This window comes from Thalassophryne amazonica, chromosome 11, assembly GCF_902500255.1.
Source record: "Thalassophryne amazonica chromosome 11, fThaAma1.1, whole genome shotgun sequence".
Lineage (NCBI taxonomy): Eukaryota > Metazoa > Chordata > Actinopteri > Batrachoidiformes > Batrachoididae > Thalassophryne > Thalassophryne amazonica.
The window spans coordinates 10,096,677-10,114,037 of record NC_047113.1 but is presented as its reverse complement, the minus strand read 5'-3'; the positions used below and the strand labels follow the sequence as shown (position 1 = coordinate 10,114,037).

General features: G+C 43.0%; 1 protein-coding gene across 1 annotated transcript in view; it reads left to right on the top strand.

The window, feature by feature from the left end:
* Nucleotides 1-17,100, top strand: part of tenm1 (teneurin transmembrane protein 1) — a 728,712-nt gene extending 711,612 nt beyond the window's left edge. The window contains 3 exon segments of the mRNA XM_034181415.1: nt 4,879-5,589; nt 6,303-6,435; nt 15,600-17,100. Coding sequence (XP_034037306.1) covers nt 4,879-5,589; nt 6,303-6,435; nt 15,600-16,355 — 1,600 coding nt within the window. The 3' untranslated portion in view covers nt 16,356-17,100.
* Nucleotides 17,101-17,361: the final 261 nt, after the last annotated feature.

The following is a 17,361-nucleotide window of genomic DNA, read 5'->3' as shown; positions in this document are numbered from 1 at the left end:
ATCCCCTCAACAGTGGCCATTCTGTGGTAATCCCCAACCGGGTTTTCCAACAGAAGTCGTGTCAAAACTCTCCCACCAACACAACTTGCGAGATTACTCCAGTAAACTAAGAACAAGAAAAATGACTGCTGTTGGCTAAACCTCCGCATCTCGAAAAGAAAGCTTTAACATTACAGGAAAAGGTGAAAGTCATTCATTTTGAATAGAGAGAGGAGAAGGTTCCCGAAAGTTAGCAGTTGATCTCGGTGGTGGTACAATGCAGATCAACAACATTCATACAAACGCTGAAGATGCACGACAGGGAGAAACTCTCACATCATGTCGTGATGGTAATGCATGACATTTCCAAGGCATTAGATGTTGCCAGAGAAGTTTTGTGGACTGATCTTGTTTTGATTTTACATCATTCTTGTGATTTTAAAGGATACAGTTCTTGTGCTGTGATGAAGAAATGGTTTGTCTTTGACTAGTCAAAAAATCTGTGATGTTTTTCTCAAACTTCATGCTTGCAGCAATATGTTATAAAGTACTGTACATATGCTGGGTTTTGTCTCCACCTCAACAACAGCCACCCCTCTGATGTGGCCACTTTTAGTCTGCAGTGCAGGTGGCCTTAATAGAGGGGGACAACTGGATTACTGAGAAGAGGCTCATTGAAATTATCTCCAATTTCAAGACTAAAAAAAACAAGGACACCAAGAACACACATGGTTCAAAAATGTATTGTTCAGATCATTCCGTGATGATGCTCATCTTTTGCAGCAAAGACGACCAGAAATCCCTAAATCACTTATTTGGGTTGTGCATGCGAATGTGGCTGATTAGACCAATCCTCACGCTGTGGTCAAGAGAATGCTGGTTGAGAGCTGGGTTGAAGAGTGGTGGATGCTCTGCTTATCTGTGGTTGGCGCTTGTCCTCTGCCTCCATTACTTACCTTATTTCCAAGGCTGAAACCCCGCTGGTCAGTGCTGAACACCTGGAAGAGCGGTTTGTGCTGTCTTCCCAGGATTCAACACAAATGCTGCCGCACTTTAGGGTGGCTTTTGGGGAGTCCTTATATCATTTGCGTTGACTTCCTCATGACTGTTTGCTTTCAGTTAGCTCGCTATACATACGGACATAAGGCACACGTGACTGTGTAAGCATAGCATGGATGATCTCCATCTCTGCTGACCATAGCACTTCTGTGTCAGGCACATGCATCACATTTTGAAGCCACCTCATGTGGAAGGAGTTCAGCTCCTTTAAACACTGTCCATGTCGCATACAGTAGTGATGGGAAAACAACTGCACGGTACACCTTGTGCTTTGTCTGCAAGATGGTCCCTCTGCATTCATCTGCCAAAAGCTGAGCTGTCCATGGCTATGCTGTATGAGACTTCCTCATCAATGGTGGTGATACCCAGATGGATGAAGTTCTCTGCAAGCTTCTGGCCTTTGATGATGATGGATGGCTCTATGTATGGGGCTCCAGGGGATGGTTGGTGCATAACCTCAGTGTTCATTGTACTTAGTGTAAGACTGAGGGAGAACAAGTCCACACTGAGTGCAGACATTAAAAGCAAAACCTGATGGAAAGAGGAAGTCATAGATGGTATGCTCCTTGACTTTGGTTTTCACCTGCAGCCTCTACAAGTTGAATAGCTTGCCATTTGTCCTATACGTTATGCCAACTCCGATGTCTCCATCGTGGAAGGTATCTCTTGGCATTGCAACGCCAGCAGAAATTATATCTTGAAGTTACTGGAGACTAACATGAAGTCCACTTGCTTGTGATACTAGTATATCACCTGCCACAATGACTGAGACGTTTCACAAGCAGTCACAGAAATTAGCTTATTTGTACCTCTGCCAGCTGATAGATTTGTGTAGAGATAGGCTCATGTGTGTTTGTTTGAATACTTAATGTAATAAAGGAGTTTATGAATTACAATGAAATAATGTGAAGAGATTCAATGAAGAACATTGTGCAGATTTTAATGATAATCTGAATTTGCCCTTAAATTTTTTATCCTCTTTTTATTTGTTTCACATTATGAATTTTTTTTACCTCATTTTTTACCATATCTCCTTGTGACATCAAAAGCTTTCGCACGTCTGTCTCAATGTGCCGAAAAAGTGCTGATGTCCACGTCTTCTGCAATTCCTGTGCTAGTCAGACGACATACTGAATCAAGACAGCATCCAGTTTAGAAATGAACGGCACATTCCATTGTTACACGGAGTTTTTTTGGTTCATGGAAAGAGGAGCGGAGGAACTCCACGCGTCGCGGCAGAGCTGCATGGCGCAAAGCACCGCCGTGATGAAGCCTCACAGGACATGTTGTCTTGCACAATTTCTCGAATGCTCACACGACTGAAAAGCAACCGGAAGCCGTCTGAAAGCCACCTGAAAGCCGTCCTGTGAGACCAACACGGAGGTGGTTTTGTCCCGCGCCATGAGCGGCATGGTGGTGCAATCCTCCGCTTCTCTTTCCATGAAAAAAAATCCTGTAACAGTAGAATGTGCCGAAAAGTGCTGATGTCCACGCCTTCTGCCTTTTTTGTGAAAGTTAGACAACGTCCCGGAATCAACAAGCCTTGCACGTTGAAATGATCTGGTTGTTGAGCAGGGTTTGAGCTTGTCGATCGGCGCTCGAGCGTGCCGCGCTCTCAGACACTGTGGGGCGGTCTTTAAACTGGCTGGAGCACTCCTTAATCTGTGTAATCTGCATAAAATTGTCGCTGAAAGCCATCTAAATTTTCTGAATGGTGTCCAGCTGGAGGTCTCTCACAGTTTCTGAAAAATTTGATGCAGCAAAGCTCCAAATCATTCAAACATTTATTTCGCAATAAAAATCTGACGAGAGGGGTGGACCACTGCTCCACAAAGCCTGCTCACAGACGAATGATGCAACCGTCAGGCGTGCAAAAAACTCACGCATGCGCATGAAGGTTCAAGCTTGGCTGATGCAATCACACGTGATTCAATCCATATGGTTTTTGCAAAAAATTAAAACGGTGCAATACTTTTTGGACAGACCTCGTATATATGCAGATGATGTTTACCATTTTGTGTAAACATTAAATTATGAAACTATTGCATTGTAGCATTGTTATTCTAAGTTTTCGTGTTACAGGGCTATTCAACAGAGCATCACCCCTTTCCATTTAGTCCAAATAACAAATCGGGCATGTTTGAAGCATTATATACTCAACAAAAATATAAACGCAACACTTTTGGTTTTGCTCCCATTTTGTATGAGATGAACTCAAAGATCTAAAACTTTTTCCACATACACAATATCACCATTTCCCTCAAATATTGTTCACAAACCAGTCTAAATCTGTGATAGTGAGCACTTCTCCTTTGCTGAGATAATCCATCCCACCTCACAGGTGTGCCATATCAAGCTGCTGATTAGACACACTGATTAGTGCACAGGTGTGCCTTAGACTGTCCACAATAAAAGGCCACTCTGAAAGGGTGCAGTTTTGTTTATTGGGGGGATACCAGTCAGTATCTGGTGTGACCACCATTTGCCTCATGCAGTGCAACACATCTCCTTCGCATAGAGTTGATCAGGTTGTCAATTGTGGCCTGTGGAATGTTGATCCACTCCTCTTCAATGGTTGGCGAAGTTGCAACAACGAACTGGATAAGGTCGAGACTTCCGATGAGACGACGAGCATGCAGATGAGCTTCCTTGAGACGGTGTTTCTGACAGTTTGTGCAGAAATTCTTGGTTATGCAAACCGGTGTTTCAGCAGCTGTCCTAGTGGCTAGTCTCAGACATCTTGGAGGTGAACTAGCTGGATGTGGAGGTCCTGGGCTGTGTGGTTACAACGGGATCTTGCGGTTGTGAGGCTGTGTTGGATGTACTGCAAATTCTCTGAACGCCTTTGGAGACGGCTTATGGTAGAGAAATGAACATTCAATACACGACAAACAGCTCTGGTTGACATTCCTGCTGTGCAGCATTGCACTTGCCGCTCCCTCAAATCTTGCGACAGATCTGTGGCATTGTGCTGTGTGATAAAACTGCTCTTTCAGAGTGGCCTTTTATTGTGGGCAGTCTAAGGCACACCTGTGCACTAATCATGGTGTCTAATCAGCATCTTGATATGGCACACCTGTGAGGTGGGATGGATTATCTCAGCAAAGGAGAAGTGCTCACTATCACAGATTTAGTCTGGTTTGTGAACATATTTGAGGAGAAACTGGTGATATTGTGTATGTGGAAAAGTTTAGATCTTTGAGTTCATCTCATACAAAATGGATCAAAAACCAAAAGTGTTGCGTTTATATTTTTGTTGAGTACTTCCTGACCCATCCTTATCCGTCTTGAACAACTTTGGCATGTATAGTAGCTACGGTCATCATCGGCACAAGATTTGAAATCAGGTACCAGTTTTTGAACTGTTTAAAAATTTCTTCCCAGTACCCAAAATCATTGATAGTACATGGTAACTCCTTGTATTCGTAGTCTTAAACAGCGTCAATCAATGTTCAACATCTATAAAAAGGGTGTTCATAGTGACTGCGGCTTGAACCTGTTCGATCATGCTCCCATTGAGGTAAAAATTTGAAGCCGAAGCAAACAGTGTTGCGGTTACGACGGATGCGCAGCTTCTTTTTGTTTTCAGGGTGGGTTTGCCAGGTCTGCACTTTATAAGCCAGCCTGTTAGGAGGCAGGTTAAGGCCTTTTCATCCTGTTTTTTACACTTTGGATGGTGGTCGATCATAGTAAAAATGACACCCTGTGTCTAACGTGTCTGTAATTATGCTTTCATAGCAAGCTTATTTTCACCTTGAGTTTCACAAATTAATTTTAGGGCTTATTTTTGAAACCTGTGTTGGTTGTGTGTGTGTGTGTGTGTGTGTGTGTTAACTCCAGATTGACTCCTCTGCGTTATGACCAGAGAGACCGCATCACACGGCTCGGTGAGTTACAGTACAGCGTTGACGATGATGGCTTCCTCCGCCAGCGAGCAAACGACCTGTTTGACTACAACTCCAATGGCTTGCTGACCCGCGTCTTCAACCGAGTCTCTGAGCGCACTGTGTGGTACCGCTATGATGGATTGGGCCGCCGCGTGGCCACCAAGAGCAGTCAGGGCGACCAGTTGCAGTTCTTTTACGCTGACCTGTCACACCCTACTAGGGTCAGCCACCTATACAACCACAGCAGCAACCTGATCACCTCCCTGTACTACGACCTGCAGGGCCATCTCATCGCCATGGAACTGAGCAGTGGTGAGGAGTATTACGTAGCCTGTGACAGCGTCGGGAGTCCAAGGGCAGTTTTCTCTAACAAAGGCCGGCTGGTCAAAGAAATCCTCTACACCCCCTATGGAGAAGTGTACCAGGACACCAACCCCGACTTTCAGCTCATCATCGGCTTCCATGGAGGCTTGTATGATCCTTTCACACGATTGGTGCATTTGGGCAGGCGAGACTATGACACACTAGCCGGCAGATGGACTTCGCCCAATCACGAGCTGTGGGGGGAGCTCAGTAAGGAGCCAAAGCCGTTCAACTTGTATGCCTTCAAGAACAACTGCCCTGTTGGCAAAGTGGAGGAAGTGACACAGTTTACCACTGGTGAGCTTCACATTCACTTTTAGCATTCAGTCGCACACATGCAAGTCGCTGCGTTACCGCCATCACACAGCAGCTGCAGGCAGATATTTCACACAGTGGCACCTACGCCCCCACACACACGCCTACATAGTAAACATCTGCCATAACGAAAGCGTGTGAGGGTCACAAAGCTAACCACAGGTGAGCTATGTGTCAAAGATGTGAGAGTCAGAGTGTTCTGGAAATACAAAAGGCAGCCGCCTCTCTGATCATCATGTTATTTTTCTCTTTTTTGAACAAAATGTTATATTTGCTCCTGCATTCTGTCAAGAACATTCTGTTTCCCCATGAGACGAAAAAGAAAGAACGAAAGAAAACCACAGGAAGGAGATGGAACAGAAAAAGTCGGAGGATGTATGTGGGTGTCCTTCAGTTAATGGAACATTTATTTGGCCCGTCACGTTTGTTGCAGAAGGGTTGTTTTTTTGTTCATTTTCTTTTTTTTTCTTTTTGTTTTTTTGTTGGGCAAACAGACACCGAACCATCTCTGCTACTTATTATCCTCATATGTTGTGATTTCCTAGAGATGTTATTACACTGACCTTATGACTTTTTGTTTACTTCACAGGATACACATCATATTCTTAAGTTCTGCCTTTGCGTCTGTGTGCACGTTCTTTTCCGTTGCTGTGTGTCTGGACCTGATTGGGTTTTATGTGTTTGGCACAGACATCGTAGTTGGCTGCAGCTGTTCGGGCTTCCAGCTTCATAACGTGTCCCTGGCTTTCCGAACCTGAGGTGCCAGTATGGAACAAAACATACGAAACTGATGAAGACCCGACCAAGACACAGGACTTGGGACTCCAGCAAAGTGAGCCCTGTTCTCACGCGCACGTCCACAAACCAGCACACCACCAGCGCACCATATGGTCATGAGAAATAGAATTAGCATCAAAAATCCAGTATTCAGATTTGTTTTTTTAAGTTTAGTCCAAAGCCCTGTACCGGGGGTTTGTCTGCGGTGTGGTTCTCAAAATTAAAAATTCACCTGTCAGGGTTGAAATCTGTAAAAGAGCAACTCAGTTAGCACAAAAGAATGATCACGCAAGAGACTGAATTTCAGGAAATGAAATTCAGTCTCTTGCGTGATCATTCTTTTGTGCTAACTGAGTTGCTCTTTTACAGATTTCAACTCTGACATCTGACAAGAATAATGGTACATGAACTCTCACACATGCATATATGTATATATGAAATTAGAGAACAAAATCAAAGACAAGATCAAAGAGAGTACATCAAAGTAAAGGCATTAACAATCAAAGTAAAGACATAAATATTTGATAATCATATTGCTAATATATAGAAAATCCTGTCACACCTATTAAATAAAAACATAAGTCATGCTTACTTTACAGTTAATACTATACTCAACAAAAATATAAACGCAACACTTTTGGTTTTGCTCCCATTTTGTATGAGATGAACTCAAAGATCTAAAACTTTTTCCACATACACAATATCACCATTTCCCTCAAATATTGTTCACGAACCAGTTGAAATCTGTGATAGTGAGCACTTCTCCTTTGCTGAGATAATCCATCCCACCTCACAGGTGTGCCATACCAAGATGCTGATTAGACACCATGATTAGTGCACAGGTGTGCCTTAGACTGCCCACAATAAAAGGCCACTCTGAAAGGTGCAGTTTTGTTTTATTGGGGGGATACCAGTCAGTATCTGGTGTGACCACCATTTGCCTCATGTAGTGCAACACATCTCCTTCGCATCATCCGTGAAGAGAACACCTCTCCAGTGTGCCAAACGCCAGCAAATGTGAGCATTTGACGAACTGGAGTCAGGTCGAGACCCCGATGAGGACGACGAGCATGCAGATGAGCTTCCCTGAGACGGTTTCTGACAGTTTGTGCAGATATTCTTTGGTTATGCAAACCGATTGTTTCAGCAGCTGTCCGAGTGGCTGGTCTCAGACAATCTTGGAGGTGAACATGCTGGATGTGGAGGTCCTGGGCTGGTGTGGTTACACGTGGTCTGTGGTTGTGAGGTTGGTTGGATGTACTGCCAAATTCTCTGAAACGACTTTGGAGACGGCTTATGGTAGAGACATGAACATTCAATACACGAGCAACAGCTCTGTTGACATCCTGCTGTCAGCATGCCAACTGCACGCTCCCTCAAATCTTGCGACATCTGTGGCATTGTGCTGTGTGATAAAACTGCACCTTTCAGAGTGGCCTTTTATTGTGGGCAGTCTAAGGCACACCTGTGCACTAATCATGGTGTCTAATCAGCATCTTGATATGGCACACCTGTGAGGTGGGATGAATTATCTCAGCAAAGGAGAAGTGCTCACTATCACAGATTTAGACTGGTTTGTGAACAATATTTGAGAGAAATGGTGATATTGTGTATGTGGAAAAAGTTTTAGATCTTTGAGTTCATCTCATACAAAATGGGAGCAAAACCAAAAGTGTTGCGTTTATATTTTGTTGAGTTGGATGAAACACAGAAAAAGGAGAAAAAACATGTCAACCCCCTCAATAATAAAATCTCCATAATAAGATGGAAAGAATGACTTTATTATTTTTGTTGGAGGGACTGCATAAAGGCTGTGGTGAGCAATGGAGATGTTCCTCAGCCTTTCTTCAGTACAAGTAGCAACTCTAAAGAAAAATGGTTGGGAACCACTCGTCTAAAGAACTGGACTTCCAGTGTAGCATCAGGCAGACTGCAACAGGAATAATAAGACTACTGAATTAAATCATTTAATAGAGTTTCTTTTTTTAATTCAATGAATATGATTTAAAATCAGAAAACTTTTTCTGGTCTTTAATCAGCCCTGCGACAGACTGGGGTTCCTGTCCAGGGTGTGCCCCGCCTCACGCCCTATGACTGCTGGGATCAGCTCCAAACCCCTATTACCCTTAATTCAAGGAAGAATGTATAGAAAATGGATGGATGGTCTTTAATAAATAACCTGTTGCTTTAGGAGCTGTTTCTTGTCATTTGAAAAGACAAAGTGGTCCAACTGTTTTTTTGATACCATGTTGACGTGTCGCGTATGTGTACCTTATGACATGTCTGTTTATGTATCACATCCTGTATCATGCCCCTCATATCTGTATGAGCCCAAGTCCGAAGGACGACATGTAGTAAGATATTTATTACATTATCACATATTACAACAAAAATAACGAACAAGAACATATAATTATCATCAACTCCATTTGTCAAGTTCCACCGGAGAAAGAACAAGGAGCCCTCTCTTCTCCTTCTTGGTTCCACTCAGCCATTCAGTGAGCAAGTTCACATCACTCTTCATTTTCCTAGTGGTGTTCTTGTGTCTCTCTATAAAGTCATGAGTGTCCTCTTCACGAAGTTCTTGACGTCTCACAACTTCAGTATGAGACTCTAGTTGATCAGACATCTTGGTTGAATGAAATGATCTGGATCCTGTATCAGGATCCTGCACTTGCAACCAGGGTAACACAAAATGGGGGTGTGTCATTGATGGGGCTGAGAAATGGTGGCTCCTGATTGGATGAAAAGCGGGGAGATACAAAACCTGGTATTTTCAATGTCTTTTTTTGTATCGCCCTGATTTTATTGACAGTTTCCGGGGCAGTAAAATTGTTAGGAAATTGATTTATCAGCCCTATTTTTTTTTTTCTTGTATCTCATGAGGGCTGTTTTACGAGTATAGGGCAGATTATGTGATAATGTCACTCACACCTCACACAGGGGCATGATGTCCATTCAGTCATCCATTTTCTGAATCTGCTTATTCCACTTAAGGGTCACAGGGATTTAGACAGAGGTGGGCTACAACCTGGGCAGGCCAGCAGTCTACTGCAGGGCCACATATAGACAGACTGTCCATTTCAGAGTTCAACCTAACCTGCATGTCTTTGGAAGTGCGAGGAAACCAGAGCATCTGGAGAGAAACCACACAAACACAGGGAGGACATGCAAACTCCACACATAAAGGACCAGGTGGGAGGCGAATCTGGAACCTTCTCACAGGCAGCAGTGCTAACCACTAATCCACTGTGCCGCCTGTGTGTGATGGAAGAAAGCAAAAATATTTTCTTAACCAGTTCTGTAAAATCTACATGATACGAATGATTTCTCCCCACTAAGAAAGTGCACAGAATTTTGTATGCTCACTGAGAAATGCACAAATGAATGTATTCAAACCTACAATATCCAGTGAAAAGTACATAAAGCACATTATTTTGTGCATAGTCCAAAAAATTTCCCAGTACATGCTCAATACACATTTCACATATAACATTTAGAAATGTACATTGGGGTTTGGGTTGGAATGACAATAATTACATGAATTTCTGGGCTAATGAATACATGGGATATGTACAGTTTTTTGGTGTATTAGTTTTTGTGTATTTTAAGTATTAGTATAAGTATTAGTTCAGCAGATAACTGTAAGAATCGTTCAAATCCAGTTACAAGCACCAAAATTTGACTGTCTACCTTTTGGTACATATTGTATAAAAATAACTTTAGCCATTTGAATTTTCAATAGGGGGCCAAGTAGGGGTCAATTGAAGAAATGCACAGGGTCAAAATTAAAAAATGTTCCAATCATAATGAAAGTGATACCACATTATGTATCTGATGACAGTGATTCCAAAAGGTATAGTTTGGACTATCTGTGACTGAATGTTCTGGAGTTATGGGGTAAAAACAGCAAGAATGGTGACAAAGGTCAGTTTAAGTTTGTACAGGGGTCAAAAGTTAAAGTTGCTCCAGTTTTGGTGAAACGTGGTGCAAATTAGTGGTTGAACTAATAGGATTAACAAATGGAATAGTTCGGACTGTGTTGAATGTTTGATCTCCAAAGTAAAGGTCAAACAATGTCAACGTCCATTGGATTCAGTGACATGTGACATATGTTATGTTGGGAAGGTGTCGTGACACGGACCCACAACAGGGGGCGTTAATGAACGGACAATGGATAAGCCAAAAGTAACAATTTAATGTTGTGAATCTTTCTTTGCTAACAAAATTTTAACTATTAGAGAAAAAATTACTCATAACCATCCCAAAGACATATCGTTATCTTTGGCTGCTTTCAGTGATGCCGGTATTTGGTTAGACTCTTTCTCTCCGATTGTTCTGTCTGAGTTATTTTCATTAGTTACTTCATCCAAACCATCAACATGTTTATTAGACCCCATTCCTACCAGGCTGCTCAAGGAAGCCCTACCATTATTTAATGCTTCGATCTTAAATATGATCAATCTATCTTTGTTAGTTGGCTATGTACCACAGGCTTTTAAGGTGGCAGTAATTAAACCATTACTTAAAAAGCCATCACTTGACCCAGCTATCTTAGCTAATTATAGGCCAATCTCCAACCTTCCTTTTCTCTCAAAAATTCTTGAAAGGGTAGTTGTAAAACAGCTAACTGATCATCTGCAGATGAATGGTCTATTTGAAGAGTTTCAGTCAGGTTTTAGAATTCATCATAGTACAGAAACAGCATTAGTGAAGGTTACAAATGATCTTCTTATGGCCTCGGACAGTGGACTCATCTCTGTGCTTGTTCTGTTAGACCTCAGTGCTGCTTTTGATACTGTTGACCATAAAATTTTATTACAGAGATTAGAGCATGCCATAGGTATTAAAGGCACTGCGCTGCGGTGGTTTGAATCATATTTGTCTAATAGATTACAATTTGTACATGTAAATGGGGAATCTTCTTCACAGACTAAAGTTAATTATGGAGTTCCACAAGGTTCTGTGCTAGGACCAATTTTATTCACTTTATACATGCTTCCCTTAGGCAGTATTATTAGACGGTATTGCTTAAATTTTCATTGTTACACAGATGATACCCAGCTTTATCTATCCATGAAGCCAGAGGACACACACCAATTAGCTAAACTGCAGGATTGTCTTACAGACATAAAGACATGGATGACCTCTAATTTCCTGCTTTTAAACTCAGATAAAACTGAAGTTATTGTACTTGGCCCCACAAATCTTAGAAACATGGTGTCTAACCAGATCCTTACTCTGGATGGCATTACCCTGACCTCTAGTAATACTGTGAGAAATCTTGGAGTCTTTTTTGATCAGGATATGTCATTCAAAGCGCATATTAAACAAATATGTAGGACTGCTTTTTTGCATTTACGCAATATCTCTAAAATCAGAAAGGTCTTGTCTCAGAGTGATGCTGAAAAACTAATTCATGCATTTATTTCCTCTAGGCTGGACTATTGTAATTCATTATTATCAGGTTGTCCTAAAAGTTCCCTAAAAAAGCCTTCAGTTAATTCAAAATGCTGCAGCTAGAGTACTGACGGGGACTAGAAGGAGAGAGCATATCTCACCCATATTGGCCTCTCTTCATTGGCTTCCTGTTAATTGTAGAATAGAATTTAAAATTCTTCTTCTTACTTATAAGGTTTTGAATAATCAGGTCCCATCTTATCTTAGGGACCTCGTAGTACCATATCACCCCAATAGAGCGCTTCGCTCTCAGACTGCAGGCTTACTTGTAGTTCCTAGGGTTTGTAAGAGTAGAATGGGAGGCAGAGCCTTCAGCTTTCAGGCTCCTCTCCTGTGGAACCAGCTCCCAATTCAGATCAGGGAGACAGACACCCTCTCTACTTTTAAGATTAGGCTTAAAACTTTCCTTTTTGCTAAAGCTTATAGTTAGGGCTGGATCAGGTGACCCTGAACCATCCCTTAGTTATGCTGCTATAGACGTAGACTGCTGGGGGGTTCCCATGATGCACTGTTTCTTTCTCTTTTTGCTCTGTATGCACCACTCTGCATTTAATCATTAGTGATCGATCTCTGCTCCCCTCCACAGCATGTCTTTTTCCTGGTTCTCTCCCTCAGCCCCAACCAGTCCCAGCAGAAGACTGCCCCTCCCTGAGCTTGGTTCTGCTGGAGGTTTCTTCCTGTTAAAAGGGAGTTTTTCCTTCCCACTGTAGCCAAGTGCTTGCTCACAGGGGGTCGTTTTGACCGTTGGGGTTTTACATAATTATTGTATGGCCTTGCCTTACAATATAAAGCGCCTTGGGGCAACTGTTTGTTGTGATTTGGCGCTATATAAAAAAAATTGATTGATTGATTGATTGAATCGCACAACGAAATACAGACAATAACAATAATGCGGATTGTCAATTATACACAAGGTGATGTGTGGGCAGGCTCGAAGATAGAAGATGTCTGGCGAGAGAAGAGCCGGATCCCACACAGCCCCCACCACCAACGGATCTGAAGAACACCGGAGCCGCCAAGCCCTGTGCCCCAGGTGGCCACTGTCTTCAGCAGTCAGACCCGGTACTGCTGGCAGAAAACAGAAACAGTTAATGGTGGGTGTGTGTATACACACCCAGCAATCATGTACAGCTTAATTCCTCACCCGTGCAGCTCCTGTTGGTCTCCTTCCTGGATGGAGTGAGAGACGAAGACCGTCGTCCTCTCACTGTCCGCCAATCCAGCCTTCAGACTTAGTCCACAGGTATACGGCTGCACACAGAACAATGCTTAGTTACAATAATCACCGCAGAGAAGGTTACCTGGAACGGTAGCTGATTTCTCGGCAGGGAGGTGGAATGGCAGTCCGGCTTTTATGGAGGATGAGGTTGATGAGTGACAGCTGGTGTTGATGATGTGTGACAGCTGTCACTCCCAGTAGGTCTGACGCCCTCTCGTGCTTGGAGCCCGCACTCCAAGCGGGGCGCCATCTGGTGGTGGTGGGCCAGCAGTACCTCCTCTTCAGCGGCCCACACAATGTTACCCCGTAACATGATAACTAAACATGACACATGATGCAAACTATTCCTTTTTAAAATCCTACAAACTCAACCAATAATTTGCATCATGTTTTACCATAAATGGAGCAACTTTAACTTTTAACCCCTGTACAAACTGAAACTGACCTTTGTCACCATTTTTGCTGTTTTTACCCGATAACTCCAGAACATTCAGTCACAGATAGTACAAACTATACCTTTTTGGAATCTTTATGATCAGGCAAATAATGTGGTATTGCTTTCAATATGATTGGAACATTTTTTTGGACCCCTATGCAGTTCTTCAATTGACCCCTACTTGCCCCCTATTGAAAATTCAAATGGCCAATGTTATTTTTCTAAAATATGTACCAAAATGTATACACAGTCAAACTTTGGTGCTTGTAACTGGATTTGAAGGATTCCTCTGCATATATTCTGTTATCTGCTGCATTGTATGTATGCCTCCTGCTTTCTTTCTTTTCTGTTTTTTTGTGGTTGTTGTTGTTGTTGTTGTTGTTGGAGCAGGCCAGAAAAAGGTCAATGTTGACATAAATATAACTCGAACAACACATTTTCTAAGGTATTCCCACAGCTGATAGGCCTGGAGAGATGACCTGAAGCTACTGACATCCATCAAGCAGCAAACCATTGCAGGATTCTCCCCAGAAATCTTTAGTACAGATAAAACTAAATGGCAACCTGCTTTGAATAGTTTGCTAGATGCAGTCTGTGCAACCTCTTCCATAGCTCAGTGGCTGCAGAGCCAAAAATAAAACTTTTTTTTTTTTTTAAAGGCAGTTCATGCACATACCCTGTGATACAAACCAATCACACTCTGTCATACCGGAGAAGCGTCCACTTCCTGCACCACCTGCATCTGTCCCACTATGTGAAATGCAGTTCTGTGTCATTTTTATCATTTTACCAAAAACAAAAAACAAAAAACAGACTGAATCACTTTTAAAAACTTTTGAGTTGTTTTCTGGGTTGGTTTCTTTTTCACTGATCTACTCCAAAAGTGAATGCATTCAAGCCAGACCAGCAAACGGTTATCTTTAATATTATTTAGGTTCATGTGATATTGTACATGCACTAAAAAAAACATGATTATTCTTATTATTTGAGCAGTTCTGCTAAGTTAACTAATATAATTAAGGCAAAGCACTGGACCGAACATCGACGTAGGTTGATGTGAATTTCAACAAAATATTGATTGAAATGGGTGGGGACAGTGGAGATCGCAATTACATTCAGAGAAATAAATTGGCAGGAAATATGGCCTAGAATAACATATGCCTAACTTTGTATGTTATTTTCACTCTTACGTGAATATTCTGCCTCAGATTTAAAGATAATCACAGATTCTCGATCAACTTTGATGTGGTCACAGACAACATGCCGACAGAAATCTGAATGGCGTGCTAAGTGGCCAATTATCGGCACTATGCACAACTTACTTTGAAATCCAAGATGCGTTTTTGGTCTGTTGACGCGGTCGCACATCCGGGCACTCCGTCTGTAAGGTCTTAGCAGTGTGCTTAGGTGACATGACAATAATCGAGCTGAGTGGATTGTTTAAGTAGTGGACAGTTTAATTACATGGGAGGTTTTTTTGTCTTTTACATTTTAGCCACTTTTTTTAATGCCAGGGGGAAAATGCCTGGGTATAAATGATACAAAATACAAACTGCTTTCACAAATACCTGGTGTGTCTATGAGGTAGGAATAAATATCAGGATACTGAACATCTGGCCATTGTGTAGGATCATTTTTCCATCGTCCGGCTTTGAGTTGGTATGGACGTGATTCAGTCCTGCTACTGCTAATTTGGTTTTATATTGCTCCCCGGGCAATATTATCTAAGCTCTCTGAATAGTTGAAGACCACACTAAGGCCCCAACAACAAAAATAGAACTAAATTAAAAAAATAATTACTTAAAACTGGAATTCAAGAGTCAATACCACTCCTAAATACACAATCTATCTCTATGGTAGAACACAAATACAGCCACGTTTTGTCACGGTGGTGACTGATCTGATGTGGAAACAAACCGGTAGTGACCAAATCAGTTCTTCCCCCACGCTATTTTAGATCACATCATGTGACCATTCAAAATGATGGTGCCCTGTTGCCTCACTCAATGTTCGGTATTAGACAGACAAAAAAACATGCAAATCTTAATCACTTAAAGCCAGTCCATCAAACATCTATGATTAATCTCAGTTTTGCTTTTTGTAGGTGGTTTTGGGAATCCAGTGTGAGCTGCGCCGCCAGCTGAGGAGTTTCATCTCTCTGGATAGGTTACCTCTGGTGTCACAGCCCGTAGGCTCGACTTGCCACAGAGCAGCGCGGCCTCCTCCCTTTGGCTCCCGACCATCTCTCCTTGGTCCCAGCATTCGATTTGCCATCTCCCATGGCTGCGTCAGTGCTGAAGTCATCGGTGTGGCCAGTGAGGATAGCCGACGCCTGGCAGCCATTTTAAACAGCGCCGTCCACCTGAGTGGTCTTAGCTTCACCGTGCAAGGGTGCGACACCCACCACTTCCTCCAGTCCCGGCCAATCGAGGAAGACCTCACTTTGGGGTTGGGAGTCGGGGGGCGCGTCCTTGAGGGCGGGGTCAACGTGAGCGTGTCTCAGATGAGCGCCAATGTTAATGGCAGGACTCGACGATTTGCAGACATCACCCTCCAGCAGGGGGCACTGTGTCTGTGTGTGCGCTACGGTGGGAGCGAGGAGGAGGAGCGAGCGAGGGTAAGAGAGGAGGCACGGAAGAGAGCGGTGGATGGTGCTTGGGAGAAGGAGAAGAAGAGGGTGGAGGAAGGAGATGGTGGGAGCAGGGCGTGGAGCGAGGCGGAGAAGCAGCAGCTGTTGTCCGGAGGACGTGTTCAGGGTTACGACGGCTACTACTCCCTGCCTATAGAGCAGCAGGCGGAGCTGTCCGACTGCTCCTCCAACATCCACTTTATGACACTGAGCGAGGTGGGGGGCAGGTAACAGCGACACAGGAGTGGCCCCCCACCCCACCAAAGACTGCCTGTTTCTACTCTACTCGGATTTCTTCTACTGTTTCTACACTGTATGAAAAAGAAGACGACAATGAAGAACAAGAAGAGAAATTGAGCGGAAAAAAAAATTCCAAATGCCTTTAATTGTGACAAAATGATGGTATTTTATTATTCTCGTCCAGTTTTTTCCAGTTTCTAACAGTGTGGCACAAGCAGTGTGGTTTGGCTGTGGCTTTGCTTTTTGTATCCAGACCGACACCCGACTCACCGACTGACTGTCATTCGCTGTTTCAACACCGTTCATCGCTGAACTGTGGAAGTTCCACTGAACAATCCCCGTCACGACAAATCAAGAGCTCTCTGGTTGCCATTTGAGTTGATACATGGTTTACCTCGGATATACTATCGTTTACATATTGTGTAAGAGAGGCCTTGTCGACTCTGACTCTCCCCTTTAGAGAAGGAAATCTCGGTTTTCCGCCTCTGGTGTGCTCCAAGTAGTTTGTATGCGTGTGTACACTGAAATCAAGAATGTACATAGCCAGTGCTTTCACACTGAAAAATGTGCTCAACTGGAAATTCTGTTGTTCATAAGTAAGTGTCAGTACTGTTAATCAATAGAGAAACAAGTTACATTTTTTGCAAAGATTATACATGGCTATAGTAAATATTCTCGCTGAAAAGTCTGACTTTATTGGGTTACAATGCTGATTAAAGTTATGTGTGAATTAACAGACTGCATGCTGGGATTTCTTTAGCATTGTTGTTAATTGTGTCTGCGCAGCGCTTGTTTTCTCTTCCCGCGTTTCCGTCTCTGTCACGGCGGCGGCGGCGAAGGCAGCTTCTTCCCACAGCACATGTTGTTCCGCTCTTTGTTCTTGTTGCAGGGAGTTTGTAAGTTTCAAAAGCACGCTGTCATTATCACCCATCATTACGGCTCAAACCGAGATATGCACCGCAACGCCAAACCTGCGTCTGTCAGAAGAGGAAGGGTT